Consider the following 21,354-nt stretch of genomic DNA (forward strand, 5'->3'; position numbering starts at 1 on the left):
CGTTGATCGCGTTCAGTGAACTCATTCTCTACTGAGCACCTACGTACTTGTCTTGATGTCACACACACCAATGACTCGAGACTAGTCACTCTCCCTGAGAGAAGACATAGCACGTACCGATCTTGACGGACTGTCAATGCCCAATTGGCAATCCTATGATCAGGAACATTTAGGATGTGTCTACGAAAGAATGGTCTCATGAATCTAACTTCATTAGATTACATTCTTCCAATCACATATTCCTTGGACTTTATCGTTTAAGCATATAACATTTATATGAGACGGCTCAAACAATAATCTTTGCCCTTTATATTAAACTAGATTAGTTTAACATGTAAAATGTCCGTAAAGTATCATCATATGATTGGCTTTAGGGCACATTTCCAACACTGTGTCTCCTTCCTCTGTGGTCGCTCTGTCCCCCTCTCTCCGCTCGCCAGCTGCACACCCAGCTGTCTCCAAGTCAAAAATGAGAGCGATTGTCTCTCTCCAATTTGTCAGGCATGATGCCCCCTCCCCTCTCTCTCGCCGACTCAAACATGAAATGCAGCCAACGGTTGAAAAAAGGTTTTTAAGCCTGAGTGGCAATTTTGTAAATTAAGTGAAAGTGAGTTAAAAGCATCCGAGTGGCCATCTTGTAAATAAACTGAAATGTGATCCAAAACACTGTTCATATGAATAGTGCGATTTCCCCTCTTATAGACTAAAGTAATGGGCACTAAAACATCAGACGTACATGAAAATCTAAGCGTACTCAACAAGTAAAACCTGTAGACTTCGTAATGCAACAAATTAGTTGTCTCCCCTTCAGCCGAAACTTGGAGCCAAAGAAACAATTCAAATGCTTTATTTTAATAGTTGTTTTAGTTTAAATCTAGACCATTGGATCATAGTCCATGTGGCAGCTCTCTCTTGTATCTAGCTTAAGTGATAGATTAAGACAAGTGGCATCATCTCATAGGGTGATAGCAATTAAGGGCTGAAATTGTATTTCTGTTTGATGAGTGACGGATCTCCCTTCCTCTTCCATGTATAACGGTAACAAACAACTCATGCATTGTGTGAGGACTTCTAGAAATTAATTCCATCATCATTCTCTGCAATTCTCTGTCACTCTCTGGTATTTTTCCAGATTTGTACCAAGTCTCCATCGAAGCATATCCAACACACACATTAACAGTCTCTGTTGCCCGTGTTGATGTTGTTTCAAGTGGAATTGATTTGACAAGTGGGAGGAATTGACCGAAACAGTGTTGTCAGGGAAGGGGCATCAGTTAAGGTTTACAAAGGAAATGTTTAAGAGGGCTGATGGGATCGGTAGCCTGTGCAATCCTTTTACCGTAGGGTTTGCAACTACGGTGGATTGTTTGCGACACAATTTAACTTCATGGGCAGTGCTGCGAGGGTATGAGTTAGTCCAGGTATATAAGCATAGGTCCATCATGGCCATAGAGGCAAGGCAACTATACCTTCCGGAACTGAAAGAAGTTTGATATGATCACTGGACTTGCTTGTGTGCACCTAAACCATGTGACGAGGCAATGGCGAAGGAAGCTGCAAGAATTCTTAAAAGGTGAAACGCCTCTTCCTCTGCTGCCAGCAAGAAAACCAAGGGTGCCTTTGGCCTGTCTTTCCTGATGACTCTGAAGAAATCCCGTTTGGCTGTGATGTTCGGCCAAGTCTTGAACTTGATGATGTACAATATCTGACTCCGAAAATCCACTTTGGCAGGACTAGTAGCTCATACAAGTAACCTCAAAATTTATGAGTATGTTTTTCAGTGCAGTTTGTGACAGAGAGGCTAAGAGATTGTTGTTGACGGAATCTTGTGGAATCCCTCGGAGTGTGTTTTAAAGACATGATTTTCCTTAAGATTGGCACCGCCTCGAGCATTATCATTCTCCATGGGCACCTTCTATGTTCACCAACATAGAAGAAAGCGTTAATGAGTTTAAAATCAGAAGTGCACAATTGATACGGGTTTCCGATTTTCGTATGAAAGTGAAGCCTAAGTAGCATTTGAAACATGAAATAATAGTACTCCATTTTGAGGATATATACAATCAAGAGCAGGGTATTCATTGCCCTTCTACAGAACCTAAATAGGATTGACAATTTGACATGTTCTCAAATTCTCTAACATAATGTATAACGATGTATGGGTCTGTTTGGTTTGCGGAAGGGGCCTTGGGAAGTTAACTTACTGATAGTTACTATTAATCTTCAGACATATTTTCATTTTGCACACCACAGACTGCTTTTTAAGCTCATGAGATTGAGTCTTTTCACTAAGAGGGCAAAGCAAACAAGATATTTAAGACGAGCACATGAGACAGGGAGATCATCAACGGCCAGTATGAGATAAATCAATAGTCTTACATTCGTAAGTTTATGGTGCCCGCATGGCCAACCAACTGAGATAAAGCGATAGTCTTACATTGAAAGAAGCTCAGAAAAATGAACTGAACGTCTGCTATTATGCAGGTACAACTGGGATAAAGATGATGACTTACTAACAATTAGCCTTCCTTCTGCCTTTTGTGGATTTGTTCTATGCGGTCAAAGCTACCACTTTCAAGTCCACTCGGAGCCGCCTCGTCACAATATTCATGTGTTCGCTTCAAAATTTTTAGTGTTTGGGTGAGCTCTTCCAAATCTTGCTCGTACACCAAACAGGCCCCACACTTCTTCACTACATTTAAGCCTGGTTCGCGTTCATAATCATAAAACGTTGTGAATGAAATCTGCTCAGCTTGACATAGTTTAGAAGGCAAATAAAATACCCAAAGGTGTTCCGACACAAGACTCCCTACTTTACAGCGCCGACTCGTGACATTGGGAAAACAGGGTAAAACTCCGATCTGGAATTCATCATATTGGCGAAGAGTATAAGGACAAATAAGGGCAGCTGAATTTGCCAAGTTTTGCTTAGGATCTTCAAAAACAACACAAAACGCAATCCCCAGCCAGTTGTTGCATGATGGTGGTGGTAGCTCCACATTTACTGAATGCCCCACACTTTGATTGCTGAACCACTCTGGAATTTCACTTCCAGGGCTTACAATCTGTGTGCCATACCTTGGACAGGGTCCCTGTAACATACTAATAATTAGAGAGAGACAGAGACATAAATATATATATATATATATATAGAGAGAGAGAGAGAGAGTACCTCAGCGGCAAATTTAAGAATCCTTGAAAGGATTGTATTAATCCAGCCTTCATCTTGAACCAATGTAATGCAATTCACAGAACTGAAAGTAAAATCATACAAATTGGCGAAACAGCTGCTCAACTTGGATGGATCACACAACCTTTTTAAGGAAGTACAGTTGTCTGCATCTACATGTAATTTGATATTTGATGGAAGATGTGGCAATACTTGAAGGCTTTTGCACCTCTCCAACCTAAGACGCTGAAGCTTAGAAAGACCTCTAATGCTTTCGGGAAGGCTGACGAAATTGTTTCCACTGATGTACAATTTTTTCAAAACGGACAAGCAGTCAATATCATCGGGGATATCTCCCTCACAGAGATTACAGTCTCTTAGGTCCAATTCTATCAAAGAGCATAAACCACTTAGAGAAGACAACAACAAACCCCAACAAGCAGGATCAGGACGACTCTTTCCAAGTCCTAATAAGCGAAGAAGGCCCCACCCTTCCCTTGATCTAGCATTCGATTCTGCACCGTCAACTTCTAGATATTCGAGGTTTTTCATACCAACAAGTGGCTCTCTCATGGTGATTCCTAAATAAAGTGTCTTTAAGTACTCCATGTCCCCAGGGAATTGGTCAAGTTTTGAGCATCTATTCACATTGAGACACCTAAGAGACTTCAAATTACAAATCGAACTTGGAAGATTCAAGAGATTTTTGCAACTCCTTAGGTCCAATTCAGTAAGGCCTACCAAATGTTCAATTGATGAAGGTATTGTCTCAATTGCAGTCCCAACTACATAAAGTTGGGACAAATTCTTCATCTGCTCCCCAAAATCTGGAATCTTTTTCACATTTGAGCAGTAAGAAAGATCGAAAGATTCAAGAGAATCAATTTCTACCTTACTTGGGAGTCTCTTAATCCTTTCACAGCCATGAAGACACAAAACTTTGAGTCTCTTAAGGACTGCAATAGACGGGTGTATCTCAACTAAATTCTTACAACCCCAAAGATACAACTTCTCAAGATTTGGAAGACCACTGAAATCTGGGGTGCTCATCAATTTATAGGAGAAGGTAAGATCAATATATTTCAAGTTGGGCAAATCCTGCACAGCACTGATAAAGTTAGAAAACATTTTGTAAAATAACATTTATTCTATAGTACTATTCTTACCTTTTTTCCCTCCCAAAGCCGAACGATTTTGCTACTAGGCATCTTAAGCTCAGTAAGAAAACACGGGTGAAAGCTTGTTGGAAGAAATTTGGAAGGATACCAACTCCAATGCATAACTCTCAAGGAACATGGAAGAAACTTGGGGCATGATGAAATGATCAAATTATCAAATTCCAGAAACCTTAGTCCATGCATCTTAGAGAAGGTTTCACAATTCCACTGGCGTACTTCTTCTATTTTGGGCTGGGGCAAGCGTAAGGATATGGCTTCAATTGCTCTTGTCCCCTAACATTAAGAATAAAGGAAAAATTAATTCCTTAAGTCTAATATCATACTAAAGGAAATCATATCTTTGTACAAACTTGGTAATTTTACAAACATCCTTACCGTATTACTCATGAAAACATGAAAAATGTCATTGGGATGCCACAACCTACTGCGTAGACCATGATCTTCAGACTCTTGACCAACAATTGTCCACGCCATTTCTTGTATCAAATCATGCATCCCTATCCTGTTTTTGTAATCCTTGTCTACGAGGGATCTCTCAATTAGCATATATAACATAATACAACTAGAAATTCCAAAAGAACTATCTAGTATTCGTATTACTTCCGTGATGCACTTCCCTTTGTGGAAACAAGCAACATCGAGAAAAATTCTCTTCTCCATCTCCTCTAGTCCGTCATAACTGATTTTGAGTGAATTGAAAATTGTTGGCTTAGTAATTTTATGAAGATTATCCAACTCACTCTTCCATGAATCTTGACCCCTCGTGTACAAAAAAGAACCCAACGTTTTAAGAGCTAATGGAAGGCCTTTGGCATATTTTAGGAAATGCTCAGAGAGTTCCCAAAAATCTTCCTCGGGTTGTTCTTTTCTGAAGGCATTGAGACTAAAGAGCTCAAGAGCTTCACCATAATTCAATCCCTGCATCTTATATAATGTTGATATACCATGTTGGACTAGCAAACGTTCATTCCTAGTTGTAATAATAATTCTACTTCCCATACCAAACCAACCTCGATTTCCAGCTAGTACTTCTAGTTGGTTTAATTGATCCACATCATCAAGTACAAGAAGAACCTTCTTATTGCACAAGCACTTCTTAGTGAAAATGCTTCCGCACCCTTCATCCCAAATTTCTGCAATCTTTTCCCTTAAGATCGGGAAAAGAAGTTTCTTTTGAAGACCAACTAGAGTATGATCTCTTGCACAAACCTCTCTAACATTGGCAAGAAAACAGTGAACTTCAAAATGATGGAAAAGGTTATCAAAAGTTAGCTTAGCAAGGGTTGTCTTGCCTAGGCCACCCATCCCTGTTATCCCAATAAAGCGAACCTCATTTGCATCATGAGCTAATAGCAAACTCAGTTGCTCAAGTGCAGAGTCAGTTCCGACTAACCTCTGAGAGCAATCTGATATCGTGAATGGAGCTTGCACTTTCCTCCACACACATTTAACGATGTCTTCAATCAGCTCTCTTTCACACCTGGAAGGAAGAAAAGTAGAACAACCAAACAGGGAGTATAAGAAGCAATCAAGTTTGACTTAAATAACACATGGGGAAGTCGTTCATGCATGCTTACTTAAAGTTCCTCAAATGCCACCCATAAAGTTTGGACACTAGTTTTAGATCAGCTTTCCACTGGGTCACCTTCGTTTTGTCTTCAGTACTAATTAACTTTTTGTCATGCTCAGCAAAGGCTTCGGCAAAAGACCCCCTTTGATTTCCTACGTCAGAGGGGTTCACACCATAAAAGACTGGGAGAATTGAGTTGGTGGCTTTCATGCATTGAACAATATTTGTAAGTTCATCCAAGCACCATTTGGAAGATGCATAGTTTGGCGAGAGAACAACGACTGCAGTATGTGATTCTTTAATCGCACATGGGAGCCCCAGAGGAATACTTGCTCCTCCTTCAAGCTCTCGGTCATCAAAGAAAGTTGTAATCCCATGTCGTTGCAATTCGTGGTATAAATGGGAGACAAAACCCTTGCGGGTGTCTGCACCCCTGAAGCTCAAAAATACATCGTACTTCCATCGAGGAGGTGATTCAGATGAAAGAAGAGATGCAGAGGCCCTGTGGGTGCTCAACGCCATTGGAAAGTGACTCCACACGATCTGCAAGAACTTAATGAAGCAAAGTTAAATTATAACAGACTACGAAGAGAGGTTTATTGTTGTTTTCGTTTTTGTCAAAGTGCGCAAGTAAATAAAAGATTAAATATTTGATGATTGAGAACTAGAGCATCTGTTTAAAATTGCACCAATTTTAATTAATTGTCTCTGACCTCACTGCTTAGATCTCGAATCTTGATTTACCCAAGTTTATCAAATCTGGATATTTAACAGTTGTTGAAAAGTAAATTGCTTACTAATTTCTTGTTAGTAAATGATTTACCTAGTAGATTTTCTATTTGTCCCTTTGTGTAACTGATTTCTATTGAGATAGCTTGAGCTCATATGCCAAGTGTAGGGTCTTAGATCAGTTTTCGTTTTCAATGGCTCACATGCCTTGTAACTGCCATGTGCCATAATCATTCTGCGACGGTTAGAATGTTGCAGTTGTGAATATTCCTCTCTCTCTCTCTCTCTCTAGCTATTTCCTTCTCTGCTCTTCTTGCTCCCTTCGAAATCCAAGTATCCATTTATGGAAAATTACTCAAATCTCAACAACAGTTGCATGTGGTGCCAAAACAATTTCCACCTTAACGTCAATGAGGAAATAACCAAGAAAGAGCTGAAACCGCCAAAGACCAGAGTGAAAAGACAAAACTTGACTACCAATACAGCGACATGTCTTTGATCTTGTTTAATTAATTCACAATTTATGTCCTTTGATTTTCTTTAATTCAATTAATACGACAATCGCAAATTAAAAAAATGTGTATGAAGTAAAAAAAAGTGTATGGATAACACACCCCTAAAATTATTAAATTTATATTTGTTTTATCGTGTAACGGGTTACCCACGTGTATACTTGGACCGACTTGTTATCTTAACAGATGCTTATCAGGTTACCCGATAACTACCCGATTCGTTATCGTGGCGACCAAAAAACCTGTTAATTTTGTGTCGTTTCGTGTCGAGTTAACGAGTTGTGTCAAAAATTGTCAGGCTTAGGTAAGACTACAGGAATTTTTTACTAGTGGGATTAATTTAAACCGAAAACAACCAATGAAATCGTCGTACCCAGTGCACAAGGCTCCCGCTTTACGCAGGGTCTGGGAGAGGTGAAAACAACCAATGAAATAATGGAGAGAAATTGGTTGAGGCTGAATGACACACCCCAACCCGGAATGCTCACTTAGACACCCGAATCGCGATGTGCTGGGCAACACTTGGAAGGTGACGAAGTCATAACCTACTTAGATGAAGCAACAAGGCGTATGAAGGGAGCGACGACCCTTCTTGGAGATAACTCCAAAAGCCAAACCTAGCCCAACCTACTTAAACAACCCAATGGCTTGGCCTAGTCTGAAGGAAGAAGAAAGTAGACCTTGTAGAGAAGCGGATAGGAGGGGTAGCCTATAGACTCAAGTGATCGGCGATGCGGAAAATGTGAATAAATTAAAACCTAAAAGTGACTAATTTAGAGTGCGCATGTAAGCAGGATTGAACTCATCACACAAGTGATGTCAGAGCATAGATAAATTGCAGTAAAAGAAGAGTAAGGACATTTATATCGAAAGGAGAAGTTTCATACATAACAGTTTTTACCAACAATCCTTGTTGTCACGAAACCTCTACCACTAAAATCCTGGAAGGGCAAAAAACAAGGGTGTGAGCCTAAAAATAAAGTTTTGTAAAACCTTTTCGAAAAGTGTAACCCCTCGTTGTAAAACAAGTATATGGTTCCCAAAAACATTATAATAATAGTATGTAATAGGTACCCTACAACACAAGTGAGCTAAAGAATGTAGGCACAACAACAAGATATCTCAACGTCAAATCTCAATTCATTATTATAAGAAATCAATGCTCATTAATTTATGTAAGCACATAAGTCCATTGCAGAAATATTTAGCAATGGAGCAGGTTGGGTGTAGGTTTTACATTCTAGTACTACATCACGTGAGCTGCGCTAGTCGCATCACATACAAGTCCAAAACATCACAAAAAAGAACAGGCTAACACTTAACTTTGAATCCAAAGCGAATGTAAACAGTGCATGTGAACTACACAAGAAGCCGGTCCTTGGCCCAGGACAATATAAATAACTAAGATATATCATGCAAACATGTAATAATGAGCAAATAAGATGAAAGGATGTCATGCCACAAGTTTATGCTCACAAATGATATTAAAAACATAAAGTGTATGAAAGGTTTATTTGTAAAGCTAAAAACATAGCATATCACATCATAATATATAAAAGCAATTGTTGGGAAAAATCGCACACACACATATACATATATATATATGTGTAAAAACGAAAAGACCTACTCATAGATACTTGCGAAATTGTAGCCGTTCGAATAAGTGGATACGAATTACCAGTGGTCAACTACGTTAAAACCATAAAATTTCATTAAATAGATGTCAAAAACACTCAGGGTGTCGAAATTAACCTAAGAGACGGTTTCTGAGAAAATTTCGAAAAAGTCAACAATTTTAACAAAATATTCCCTCATCAGAATGAATATTCTGTTAAAGTTAACAGAGAGTTAACGGAGAATATTCCCTTCAATTTTAGAAATGGATCTGGATCGGTCTTGCAGATCCGGGTTATGGGTTTGGGTCTCTATTTTTTGCAGATTTTCGTCGGAATTTTTTGGGAGGATTCAAATGCTCCGTTCAGAACCATTTCACAACCAAATTTTGCCCATAATATATCAAAACGAAGCGTAGGACGAGATGAATAAGATTATACCTATTTCAAGGTCAAAAGTTGGTCAGAGATCATCAGAAATGACCTGAAAGTGACGGCCCGAGTTGGAGTTCTCCGTTTTCGTCGGTTTCGAAGTGGATTTGGGCATGCAAGCAAAAACCCGTGGGCCTAAGGGTAGTGGGAAGTCGTCCTACACCTTTAAACTCAACCACAACAACAAGGTTTCGTTGGGTTTAGCTTGGAAAAACCTACAACTCGCCGGAAAACATGGTGCATAAGGAAAAAGCTAAATGATACGTCCAAAAGCCACATCCATGTCAAGGAATCATTTGAACAACTTGAGGAAAGTTCAGAAAGTGAAGAAATCGAAGCTTACAGAGCCAGAGATGGTTTTCTTCGTCGGGTTCCGTCAAGATACGAAACGGAAACTTCCGTTTTCCTCTGAGTGTGGTACGACCAAGGAATTGTGGAGAGTCCCTAAGTAATTTTTGGAGAGTTTGGGAGGTGTTTATGGAGCCTTAAAGGTGGCATGGTGGGGGCTTGACATATAACCGAGAGGAAGAGAGAGTTGACAGTGGGGGAGAGCTACGTGAGAGAGTTGAGAGTTGAGAGATGAGAGAAAGTTGAGTGGGTCGAGAGAGGGAGTCGGTTGAAATGAGGGAAAAAGAAAAGAGAGGGAGTGAGGTGTGAGAAAGCTAGAGAAATGTGAGGGAAGTGTCGTGTGTGTGTGTCAGAAAGAGAGAGAGAGAGAGAGAGATAGAGGGAGTCTGGGAGTACCAGCTAAAGAAAGGGAAAAGAGAGAGTAATAGTGACGTGTGTGAGTTGATGGAATAAAATAAGGGATTTTTAAAATCCAAATAAAATAATTTTTTATTGTCACTTGCATCACATTAACCCAAGTGGTCAATACATGCCAGCAATATCTATGCACATTATTGAGAGGTCTTATGGTATTCATTTTCGTTTATAAGTTAATTTTTCATCGAAGGACAATTCGATTTATATTATTATTAGTCTATTGTCAGGTTAAGATAAAGTTTTAGAAACTAACGGATATGGAAATTAATGATTAATTTATTACTTAAATATTGATAAACATGCTTATTCTTATTAATAACATATTATTTAGTGTGAAAATTTAGTATACAAATTTAGTCTTGCATTACCCTTATGAAATATATGCCGCAGCTTTGAAAAAAACAAATTCAATCCATAAAAAAAAAAAAAACATTGTTAAATTCAAAATTATTTGAAGGAAGACGTGTTAAAAAATTACGGAGGAGAAGTAGAAGAGACACATAATCGAGAACAGCAAACCCTTTATTAGCTTTACCAAAGAAAATTATGTCTCTTTCGCCAATGGTCTACGCTCCTCTCTTTAATTATTAGGATAATCAAATAATATTTAAATTGCATGAACAAACCAAGAAAGTAAAGAAACGATTAATTAATTGATCAGTTGAGAACGAAAGTATCTCTATAAATAAATAAACAGTTGTATACAGAGCCAAAACAAAGACTAAAAAAATAACGAGTAATAGTTATGAAAGAAAACTTAACTTAATAGTTATGAAATTTCAAGGAAGCTCACTCTTGATGCATTTGCGAGAATTAATTTGAACTAAATAATATCAATGAACAGTTTTCAATCCCCTTACATGTAACGACAAGAAATAAATAATCATGTGACGAACACATGTTCGTGAATGAAAAGTCTGAATATGAGTTGAAGATTACTCGTGACACACCCCGACCCGGAATGTCCACTAGAACTCCGAATCAAGTTGTGCTGGCCGACACCTGGAAGGTGACGAAGCCATAAAGTGTGATGGTGTAGAAAATTGTGAATAAATTCAAACCTAAAAGTGCCTAAATACCAGAGTGCTCTGGTGAGCGGGAATGAACTCACTTCACACATGATGATAGAACATAAGCAAGTACAGAAAAATGATATAAGAATCGTACCCTCAAAATAGTCTCTGATACTAAGAATTGCCGCGAGTCTTTGGTGATAATAAAACTCAGCTAATAATAATTGGAGGGTGAAGACAAGACAAGGGTAAGTGGCCATGTAAGTAAATTACTAATAGAAAACATATAACACATGTAATCCCTCGTTACAACACCTGTATAATTTTCAGAGAAATCATAACGTACCATAACACAGCACCTGAACAATAATATCAAATAATCATGCGATTAATATCTCATAATAGTACGTAAGTCGGAGTCACCTCTAGTTACCTATAAGACATATTTATACATCATCACATATCTCATCAATCATGGCTAGCATGTAAATCGGAGTCACCTCTAGTGACCTATACGACATATACGACATATTCATATCTCATCACATAGTGACCTATATGACATATTCATATCTCATCACATAGTGACCTATACGACATATTCATATCTCATCACATATCTCATCAATCATGGCTAGCATGTAAGTCGGAGTCACCTCTAGTGACCTATACGACATATTCATATCTCATCACATATCTTATCAATCATGCTAATATCGTATACTTACTTGAATTTACTTAAACTTACCTGAATTTACCTAAACTTACCTAAACTTACCTGAATGTCCTACGTTCACCTTTGCACTTCAGAGCATTCACAGCAACATAATTATATATAATGCATCATATACCAATTCATATACGAATTATAAACTTATATGCATGGCATTCAAGGCATAATCTCATTTAAACATATTTCTGGGAAAATATGAAGTGTATACATATATACTTAAAACCAAAAGCCCACACATATTGCTCAATTCCTTAAACAAGGCTAGGGTCTCGGTTATTTAATCTCATTTCTTATATGGCTGCATCTAATGTCTCGTTAGACTGCCTATGTACCCTAAACATAGATCAAGTCATTCGTAGTTCACAATAATTATAGTAATACGCATATGGATAGATCACAATGAAATCTAACTCAACCATCTTACAGTATTTTATAACATATAAATATATATATGTCATGGCATAAGCTTCTCAGTTTTATTTAAAAACATTTATAGAATTATCAATCATGAAACATAAGATGAGAAAGGAAAGATCCACTCACCTCGAGTCCATGCTACAACTTCCTAGCTCAACCATTGCGGCGTCCCGAGCGATCGGCACCAACTTGGAGTCCAAATGATGGCCGGAGGTGGTTGGAAAATGGTCTGAAAGACGGCTGTCCAAGGGAAAACTGGTAACTCGCCGAATTTCTGGGCAACCTTACACGATGGCTATCTTGCCGTGATTTAGCCGGAAAAGGCCTCGAAAGTGGCGGAGGTCACCGGAAACTGTGACCTAGGCCAAATAGGCCAGGAAGAGCTTCAATTTTGTTAAAACCCGTCGATAACCCTATACTTGGGTGAACTTCGATTCTTCTTCCTCAGTGCTCCAACGGGGTCAAGGCTGGTCGTGATTTTCTCCTGGGATGATGGGCTACAAAGCCCAAGTGGTGGTGTCGGCCATTGCTTTGCCGATTCGTCGAAAAAATGAAAAGGGTGGCCGGAACACCATTGGTTTTCATCGGGTTTTGTGGCCTCGAACCGCCACGTACAGGGGTTAACCAAGGTGGTTCTTGGATGGGTTTTGTAGAAGGGAATAAGAGCTTCAAGATGGTTATGGTGGCTTCGAAAAACTTCGCTAGAGTTAGCCGAAATCAACCTTGGAAAATGGATGGTCGTGAGCGGAAAAACCCACGGGAAAGCTCCAGCTTTCCCCCCCTTATTTTTTTTTTCTTTTTCTAATTGGCTGGAGGCTTTGTCCTCCTTTTATGTGATTGGTTCCCTCTTCTCTTTGCTTAAAGGTTGATTGGTTAGTCTTCCCACAAGGTGGGAGTTCAAATAATTTAACTACCTTTAAATAACCAACTTCAAACGTCCGTAACTATACCGTTATAATTCGGACTCGCAAACGGCTTTTGCCTATGCGTTCGTAGTGACGAGTACTACGAGGATATGCTAAAAGAATAAGTCATACACCAATCTAACCGATGATCCGTAAAAGTCAAAGTCCTTGCCTCTAAGGCATTTTCGTAAATTCACACTTCTAAAATTAATAAAAACATAAAATTTGGGACGGGCTATCACAACTCGTAAATTTTTTAATACAGTAGACAAAATTGCCAACATCATTTGTAATACCAAGAATTATCATTGGAAATTCACAATGCTTAAATGTTATACGGAAATCCCCAAAATGGGACATTTTCTTAATCTTGGAAAAAAAATAGGATTTTTTGAACATGCACATTCGCTGGATAAAAATATGATTTTCCTACACCTTGAAATGACTTAATTGCCTTCGTATATAAATGGATTATTTCTTCCCATTTTTTTATTTCTCCCTCTCTACTCTCTCTATGTCGAAAAACCCTAACGATGCACTCACCCTTTAACAACCCACCTCACCGGCGGCAACCCTTTCTCTCTCACTGATGGCCATCCTTTGACCAGTCCTCTCTCTCCTTTTTTTTCGAATTGGTGACCTAAGATTCAGATCGCATCTAACTTTTGGGTGGCAGTACAATTCCCAACCGACAATCCCAAAAGCTTGATGTGTAATGGATAATAATTCATCCACCAAAGCTCTCAAGAAGATCGCAAGTGGGATTGGATGAGTCAACATGAGTCAAAGCCTAGTACGAATTATGCGAGTTTCTTTACGATATTTGAGGAATAATTTTTTTTTAATTTTTTAAAGGTTTGTTTATGGGTTTTGATTTCAAAGTGCAATATTTATGAGCATTAATTTGTGGGTTCATATGTTTTATGGCTACTGGGTTTCTTGGCTTAACTTGTATTTTGTGAGTTCGTGGATTCTATGGCTGGGGTTAAATATTTCTTGGCTTTGGCATCAAATTTTCCAAAAAACTATACACTGTATGCACACAAGATGCATAAAAGAGGTCAAATTTGGGTTTGTTCTCAATTATTGTAGTCTAATTTTGACGTAACATGATGAATAACGACTCAGAATCACGTCCTATACGATTCGAACCCACGACATCAGATTTTGGAGACTTAAGCATGCTTTGTTCATGCTTTGTGTTGTGCATATTTTCATTTAAGAAAGCAAACATTGTTAATGATACCAAAAACTTCTCCCTTTGAAATTAGAGGATGTATGTAATAATTCAAAAACCAAACCACTAATACCATTACAGAAGTAAATTAATGATAGTCGCCCTACGTATACAATGCATACACATTATATGCACAAAGCATGCGCACTATATCCACATACTAAGCATACTGAATGATCTCCTATGATCATGATATGCACATTGCATGATGCGTCTTGAATACTGAAAACATATAATCTAGAATTGGTAAAATTAACATTTTCCAAAACTCTTTTGGGTCAAATTAAGTACCCAAACAAAACATTAATTAAAACCCATTACTTTTGTAATATATTATTATTAAACATTGGAAAATTTATGAGTTGACACGAGGGAAAAACACATCTTACACATATTGAATGCAATGCACACCTCAAGTAGGTTAGAACAAGACATGAGGGTCATGTACACCACATCTACACTGCATCTACATTGTCTTGTCAATTTGCTAACTAGTTTGCCAACCAATCCATTTAGAAACAAAGCATGGAAGGTAAAATTTGCTATCCAATTTGCACTTTATTGTTTGGGATTTCACTAATATGAATATGGTGCATTTTCGAAATATTAAACCCTAAAATAATGGGCTAAGTCTCATTCCTTTTGGCGCCTAGTCTTGAAGAGAATTCCAAGGCCCTCATACTAATGTCAACTGAGTTTACAGTAATGTGTGGAAAAAAAAATTTGATTTTTGACGCGGTACAATACTGAGTATATATGTTCCAATTTGTGTTTCAATTCAATTGGAGAAATTTCACAAAATTTTCCCGATGTGTGCATACGACGTGCATATTTTGTGCAGGTTTCGTGCATAATCATTCATACCAAAATCAATATAACTTCACACCAAAATCATTCACACCAAAGTAGGAATAGACGACGAAGAGATGGGTTCTTTTTTTTTAGGGTAAATTACAAAACTACCTCAACTATTGGATCATTAACAGTTTCATACCTCGTCTTTAAAAAGTTTCAATGTCATATCTTATCTTCGAATTTGTTTCAATGTCATACCTTCCGTCAGTTGACTGTTAGTTCCTCAGCTAAATGCTGACGTGGCATGGGGCGAGATCCACTTTTTATTAAAAAATTATTAAAAACTTAAAAAAAATCATTTAATATTTTTTAAATATTAAAATAATAATTAATTTATAATTAAAAAAACAAACAAACCATCAGTTCATCTACCCCCTCCCCCCTTCTTCTCTTCTCCCCCATTTTCATCTTCTTCTCCCGACCCCCCCCCCACACTTGCAACCCAGAAAAGAAAAAGAAAAAAGAAACCAAGTTCGTCTTCCCCCCGCACCCACCCTCTTCCCAGCGATGGCATTAGACGAGATCTAGGTTTTTTTTTTTTTCCTGGGTTGCTGGTAGGGGGTCGGGGGCAGAAGATGAAGATGGGGGAGAAGAGAGGAGGAGGAAGAGGGGGGAAGACAAACTGAATTTTTTTTTTTTGGGTTGCAGGTAGGGGGTCAGGGGTAATAGATGAAGATGGGGGAAAGGGAGGGGGAGGAGGAGCAGGAGCAGGAGGGGGGAAGACAAACTTTTTTTTTTTTTTTTTTTTTCTTTTCTGGGTTGCAGGTTGGGGGGGGTGTCGGGGGAAGAAGATGAAGATGGGGGAGAAGAGAAGAAGGGGGAGGGAGTAGACGAACTGATGGTTTTTTTTAATTAATTATTATTTTAATATTTAAAAAATATTAAATGATTTTTTTTAAGTTTTTAATAAAAAGTGGGCCCGTCTCATATCATGTCAGCATTTAACTAAGGAACTGACAGTCAACTGACGGAAGGTATGACATTGCAACAAATTTGAAGATAAGGTATGACATTGAAACTTTTTAAATACGAGGTATGAAACTGTTAATGAGCTAATAGTTGAGGTAGTTTTTTTGTAATTTACCTTTTTTTTTATGTCAAAGCGCGTAGTGGTAATGGTGATTAGTCTGACGACATGATTTTAATTATTTGGATGATGAAATAATATTTAATTGTTAAATTGCATGATCAATCGAACCAACAAAGTAAACAAAAGATTAAATATTTGATTGCTGAGAATGAAAGCATCTCTATAAAATTGCACCAGTACAGTCTCTGACCTCACTGCTTAGGTCTACATTTGCCCAAGCTCATCAACTTTGAATAAATAAATAAACAGTTGTTGTTTTGGGTAAGGAAAAATAAACGCGTAAAAAGAGACTTAACTTAATAGTTACGAAATTTTAAGGAAGCTTGCTCTCAATGCGTTGTAAAATTTCTTGAGAAATTGAAATATAGTTTAAGCAAAATTCCATCAATGAACAGCCTTCGATCTCTTTCTAAGTGACGAAAATAACTAAATAATCATGTAACAAGTGCGTGCATGGTTGTAAATAAAAGTCCGGACATAGATTTAAGCATAATCATTTCTTAATAAAGCAAACTAAATTGCAGGCATCATCCATATACTAAGAACTATCATCAGACCCACATATGCTCAAATACTTTTATTTGATCCCATATAACCTTATTTTACACCCAACTTAAATGCGAATTGTCCTTCTTTTCCTATTGTATAATTACCATTAAGTACAAGATGAAATTAATAATAAAACTAAAATTTATCAATAAACCAACATCTAATAATCAAACTCTTACCATCACTTGGTACTTGGTTGTTGTTAACTTTCAAGTTTTAGGCTTTGTTTTTGGGTATTTAATCTGTTGGAAATTTGAGTAGTTTGAGTAGAAATTTCTTTGTCCCACATTGGCTATTCCCAAAAGATTTTATCACTTTATAATGCTTTGTCCTTTATAGAAAGTGATTGGAGTAATAGGCCTGGAGACTAAAATTGGGCTCATTTTTGGGGTTGGGCTTTGTGGTGTACTAATTAATTGGTAATTAATATATATTTAATTATTTTTTATTTCGAATTTAAATTAATTAATTAATTATTTTTACCAACAGACTCATCTTTTCAGATGAAGTCTGAAGTGTGAAAATGCAGAAACAAAAACACCATTTTTAGCAGATGTCTCCCAACAGATGCATCCCTTCCTCATACCTGTTGCGAACAGGTATAATCACATTATATATACATCTATCTGCATGGCATTTAGAACATAGAAAAATCATAAATCTTCTCCTGCAATCATAAACATCCTTTCTAAGAGAACCACATTAATATTCGCCAGAAGTCAATTTTTCGGTGCTGGAATTTCTGACTTAGATCGTTGAATCCTGGTGAAGCAGACGTCCGTAGAACTACAAGCACTAAGTAGGAACGAAATTTCTGTTTTAAGGACATTGCGGTACGCAAGCCTCGATCTTCAAGTTGTCTGTTTTTATAATTCGTATTCTAGTTTATATTCTGTTAATTCCTATTGCATTTATTGTTTATTAGCATATATATTTAAATCACAAATTGTTGACTTATATCCAACATAATCTACATGTGATTCTTAAGTATTTGTGAAGTTGTGAACCGGCTAGTGCATGGAATTCTGAAAATGTTGATTGAATGTAAAATCGAGAAACTTTGGGTTTTAAGTAGTTGGGTAGTGCCAAATTCTTTGAAGGCAAAGAGAAAGGGAATGATCAAGATGAGTACTTTTCGTGAAAACTTTTACTGGTTTTCTGCGTTTCGATTTATTTTCGCCTTTTCTTGGTTGATGTGCATGCAGCGTTTCTGATATTCTAATATACTTTAACCAAATTAACATTACTTTTATAAATTAACATTACTTTTAGTTGGTGTGCATCGGATAGTTGGACCTCTCCACAACATTGTGCATGAACTCTCGCATGCATACACGTGCTTGTGATATAAAGAACTTCACATTATTGAAAAATCCAATCAAACCTCACCAGATTTCTATTTCTATTTCTATTTCAATTAAATCATGAGAATTGAAGACGACAGACCTGTAAGAAGGAGAAAGAGAGAAACGTATGCTTTGATTTTGGTTTTTTATTTTTTTGGGTATTTAGATCTGGGTCTAAAAAATCAACATGATTATTAGGTAAGTTTAGTTTTTTTTTTTTCTCCATTTTTTTTTCTTTTATACTCATTTATATGTTTTTTTAAATATTAGAAATAAATTAAAATCTTGTATTTTTATCTATCTTCTAATTCCAACATATCTACTTAAGATCTTCCAATAAAAAGAACTAATATACGACCACAAATCCATCTGCAGAACTGTTTGGACCCAAATTAATGAATTTGGGCCGAATAACGTTATAAGCTCAGCCCATGGTTAGACACGTTTTGAGTAAGCAACCGGCCCAAAATAATTTAGCCGAGCTTGAATTGATGAGGGACACTTGAGGATCAAGGGTAGATTTGACCAAGTCCTAATTCAATCAGGAGCAATGTATAAAATATCGATGATATCGGAAATATCGGTAGTTTAAAAACACAAAAATTTCGATAAAAATATCGGGATATTATCGATATCGATAAAAATTGAATAAAAAACCACGGAAATTGTAAGAAAAACTTGAAATTTTTTATTGAAACTTTGCATGATGTTTATTTAATCAATTATCTATTAGTTTATCACAAAAAATTGGAAGGAAATGCATTGCATGATAGATATAACTGATTTAAGTTGATTATATAGCGAGCTGGCAAACATTGTGAGTATAAAAAATATGTAGTAATTAATGAAAGAAGTTTAAACACACCATAATCATTTATATATAATGAATTAGTACAATATTTTACACTTTATACATTGCATGGTAAGATACATGAGTGACTTAGCAAGGTCTAAAATATCGATGATATCGGAAATATCGGTAGTCCAAAAAAATATCGATAATCCAAAAACACGGAAATTTCGATGGAAATATCGGGATATTATGGATATTTTAGACCATGATCAGGAGTCATCAAAGATGAGGATGGCATAATAGTATTCATAATATTCTAAGGGGTCCGGTTAGAACAAGGAGAGCTTTCCTAATGTAGTGCTTAAGCATAAGAGTATGCCTTCAATTCATCCGTAGTCAATTTCTTTGCATACATACTTACTGTATTCTTCTTCTTCATGAGGACATGAAAGATGTCTTTCCGAAGGAACAACCAATTACACCGACCAGGCTCATCATACGAATCTTGACGAACAATTTCCCATGCCATTTCTTGTATTAAATCATGCATACTTACATTGCTCTCTAGCTGTAATGATGATTCGGCTCCCCAAACCAAACCAACCTTTCTTTCCAGCCTATGTTTGTAGTTGGTTTAAATGATCTGCATCATCTTTATCATTGTTGTTCATCCCAAACTTCTGTAAACTTTTCCTTGTAGGCTGTGGAAAGAAGCAGTTTTTGTAGATGGGGAAGACCATGAGTTGCACAAACCTCTCTCACATTAGCAAGAAAGCTGCTAACTCCACAATTATGGGATATTCTCTCATAAACTAGTCTAGCAATGGTTGTCTTGCCCATCCCACCCATCCACCATATACCTATAAAGCGAACATCATTTGCCTCGGTATCTAAAAGCAAATTCAGTTGCTTCAGTGTCATATCAATTCCAATTAGCGTCTCTGTTTGACATAACCATGTGAATCTAGGATACACTTTGTTCCACACAGCCTCAACAATTTCTTTGATAAGTTCTGTTTCATACCTAAGAGAAGGAAAAGGAAATAAAAAATCATCGGACTCTATAATAATATGCGTAAATGTACATAACAAGGTAGTTGTGTTATGTTGTTGAGAAACAAACATCATTATGCTTACCTATCCTTCGAAGTCCACCCAGCGATATAAAGCAGCTCTCCAGTGTTGCACCTTTGCCAAGTCTTCTCTGAAGTTTTTTTCGTGCTTGTTGAAGGCTTCTGAAAAAGTCCCCATTTGGTTTCGAACATTGGAGGGATCCACATCATAAAATATTGGCAAAATTGCATTCCTAGCTTCCATGCATTCAACAATTTTTTAAAGTTCATCCAAGCACCAGGAGGATGAAGCATAATTCGCGGAGAGAACAATGATGGCCAACCTTGATTCTTCTATTGCGCGCAATAGATCAGGAGAAATTTTTACCTCTTTCAAGCTCCAGGTTGTCTCTGAAAGTTTTAATTGCTTTAGTTTTCAATTTTTCATATAAATGATCTGTAAAGTTCTTGCGGGTATCTTCACCCCTAAGGCTCAAGAACACATCGTATTTCCATGGATGATCTGAGGAAGTAGGTGCGGAAACTCTGCTCAACGCCATTGCAAGGTGATCCTGAGCAATCTGCGTCAAATAATGATCATTACCATCGAATCATTTCTAAACTGGTTCGTAGAACAAAAGCTTCCAGACCAAAATAAAAAATAAAAAAAAAAATAAGAAAGGAAAAGAGAAGGCATTGTATCACCTATTTCCTTTACCACTAAGCTAGTCTGGAACATTACATGATACGCAATCTGCTCAAGACAATCAATTAATACACAAAAAGATGATAAATGACACCAAAACGAAGAGAATCATACCTTGATGGAGTTTTTTGGAACAGAAACAATGGAGAGAGGGAGATCAGATGCAGGGGAAACCTAAGAAGAACAGAGGAAGGGGTGACGCTCTTTGACTTTCATGAGAACGAGTGTTGGAGCAGGAACCACATCTACCCCCTCTGTTTTAGCTCTGAAGAAGCTCTCAACAAGCACCTTTCCTTTGACTTTTGCTTTCCAAACAATGAAAATTTAATTTTGGTTTCCAGATGGGGGCACTTGATTTTTTTAAAAGTTCTAAAGCTATGTTACCTGGATGGTTTTGTTTTTATAATTACCAGTAACTTGTTTGGATGGCTAATCAGCTTAGATAATTAAAAGTTGGAATTTCCTCCTGGCAGAAGATCTGACATTCTCGATCCCAGACTCTGTCTTCTGTACATACATGGTCGGATTGTATAGAGGCGAAGACAGCTTGCACATTGTCTTCACTGAGATTTCATAATACATTGTTACTTATCATCACTGACATTCGTATCATCACTGAGATTTCATAATACATTGTTACTTATCTAGCCTTCAATTCAATATGTTGCTGTCTAGCAGTACTTAACAAAA

At 37.2% G+C, this 21,354-nt stretch overlaps 1 protein-coding gene across 7 annotated transcripts; it reads right to left on the reverse strand.

Annotated features, from left to right (window-relative positions):
• Positions 1 to 2,341: 2,341 nt before the first annotated feature.
• LOC103431737 (TMV resistance protein N-like) lies at positions 2,342 to 9,919 on the reverse strand. Of its 7 annotated transcripts, none has more exons than XM_070822112.1 (8): positions 9,547 to 9,919; positions 9,256 to 9,418; positions 8,046 to 8,099; positions 5,925 to 6,460; positions 4,723 to 5,827; positions 4,336 to 4,620; positions 3,173 to 4,267; positions 2,342 to 3,092 (listed from the first exon to the last, which is right to left on the reverse strand). In XM_070822112.1, exons 2-8 carry the CDS (start codon positions 9,316 to 9,318, stop codon positions 2,520 to 2,522), a joined length of 3,711 nt encoding a protein of 1,236 aa, XP_070678213.1. In that variant the 5' UTR covers positions 9,319 to 9,418; positions 9,547 to 9,919; the 3' UTR covers positions 2,342 to 2,519. The 7 variants fall into 7 exon arrangements, with proteins under 7 accessions (XP_070678213.1, XP_070678216.1, XP_070678214.1 ...); XM_070822115.1 differs by having other exon boundaries at positions 9,213 to 9,418; positions 9,547 to 9,918; XM_070822113.1 differs by lacking the exon at positions 8,046 to 8,099.
• Positions 9,920 to 21,354: the final 11,435 nt, after the last annotated feature.

The sequence above is a fragment of the Malus domestica genome, chromosome 05 (assembly GCF_042453785.1).
Source record: "Malus domestica chromosome 05, GDT2T_hap1".
Lineage (NCBI taxonomy): Eukaryota > Viridiplantae > Streptophyta > Magnoliopsida > Rosales > Rosaceae > Malus > Malus domestica.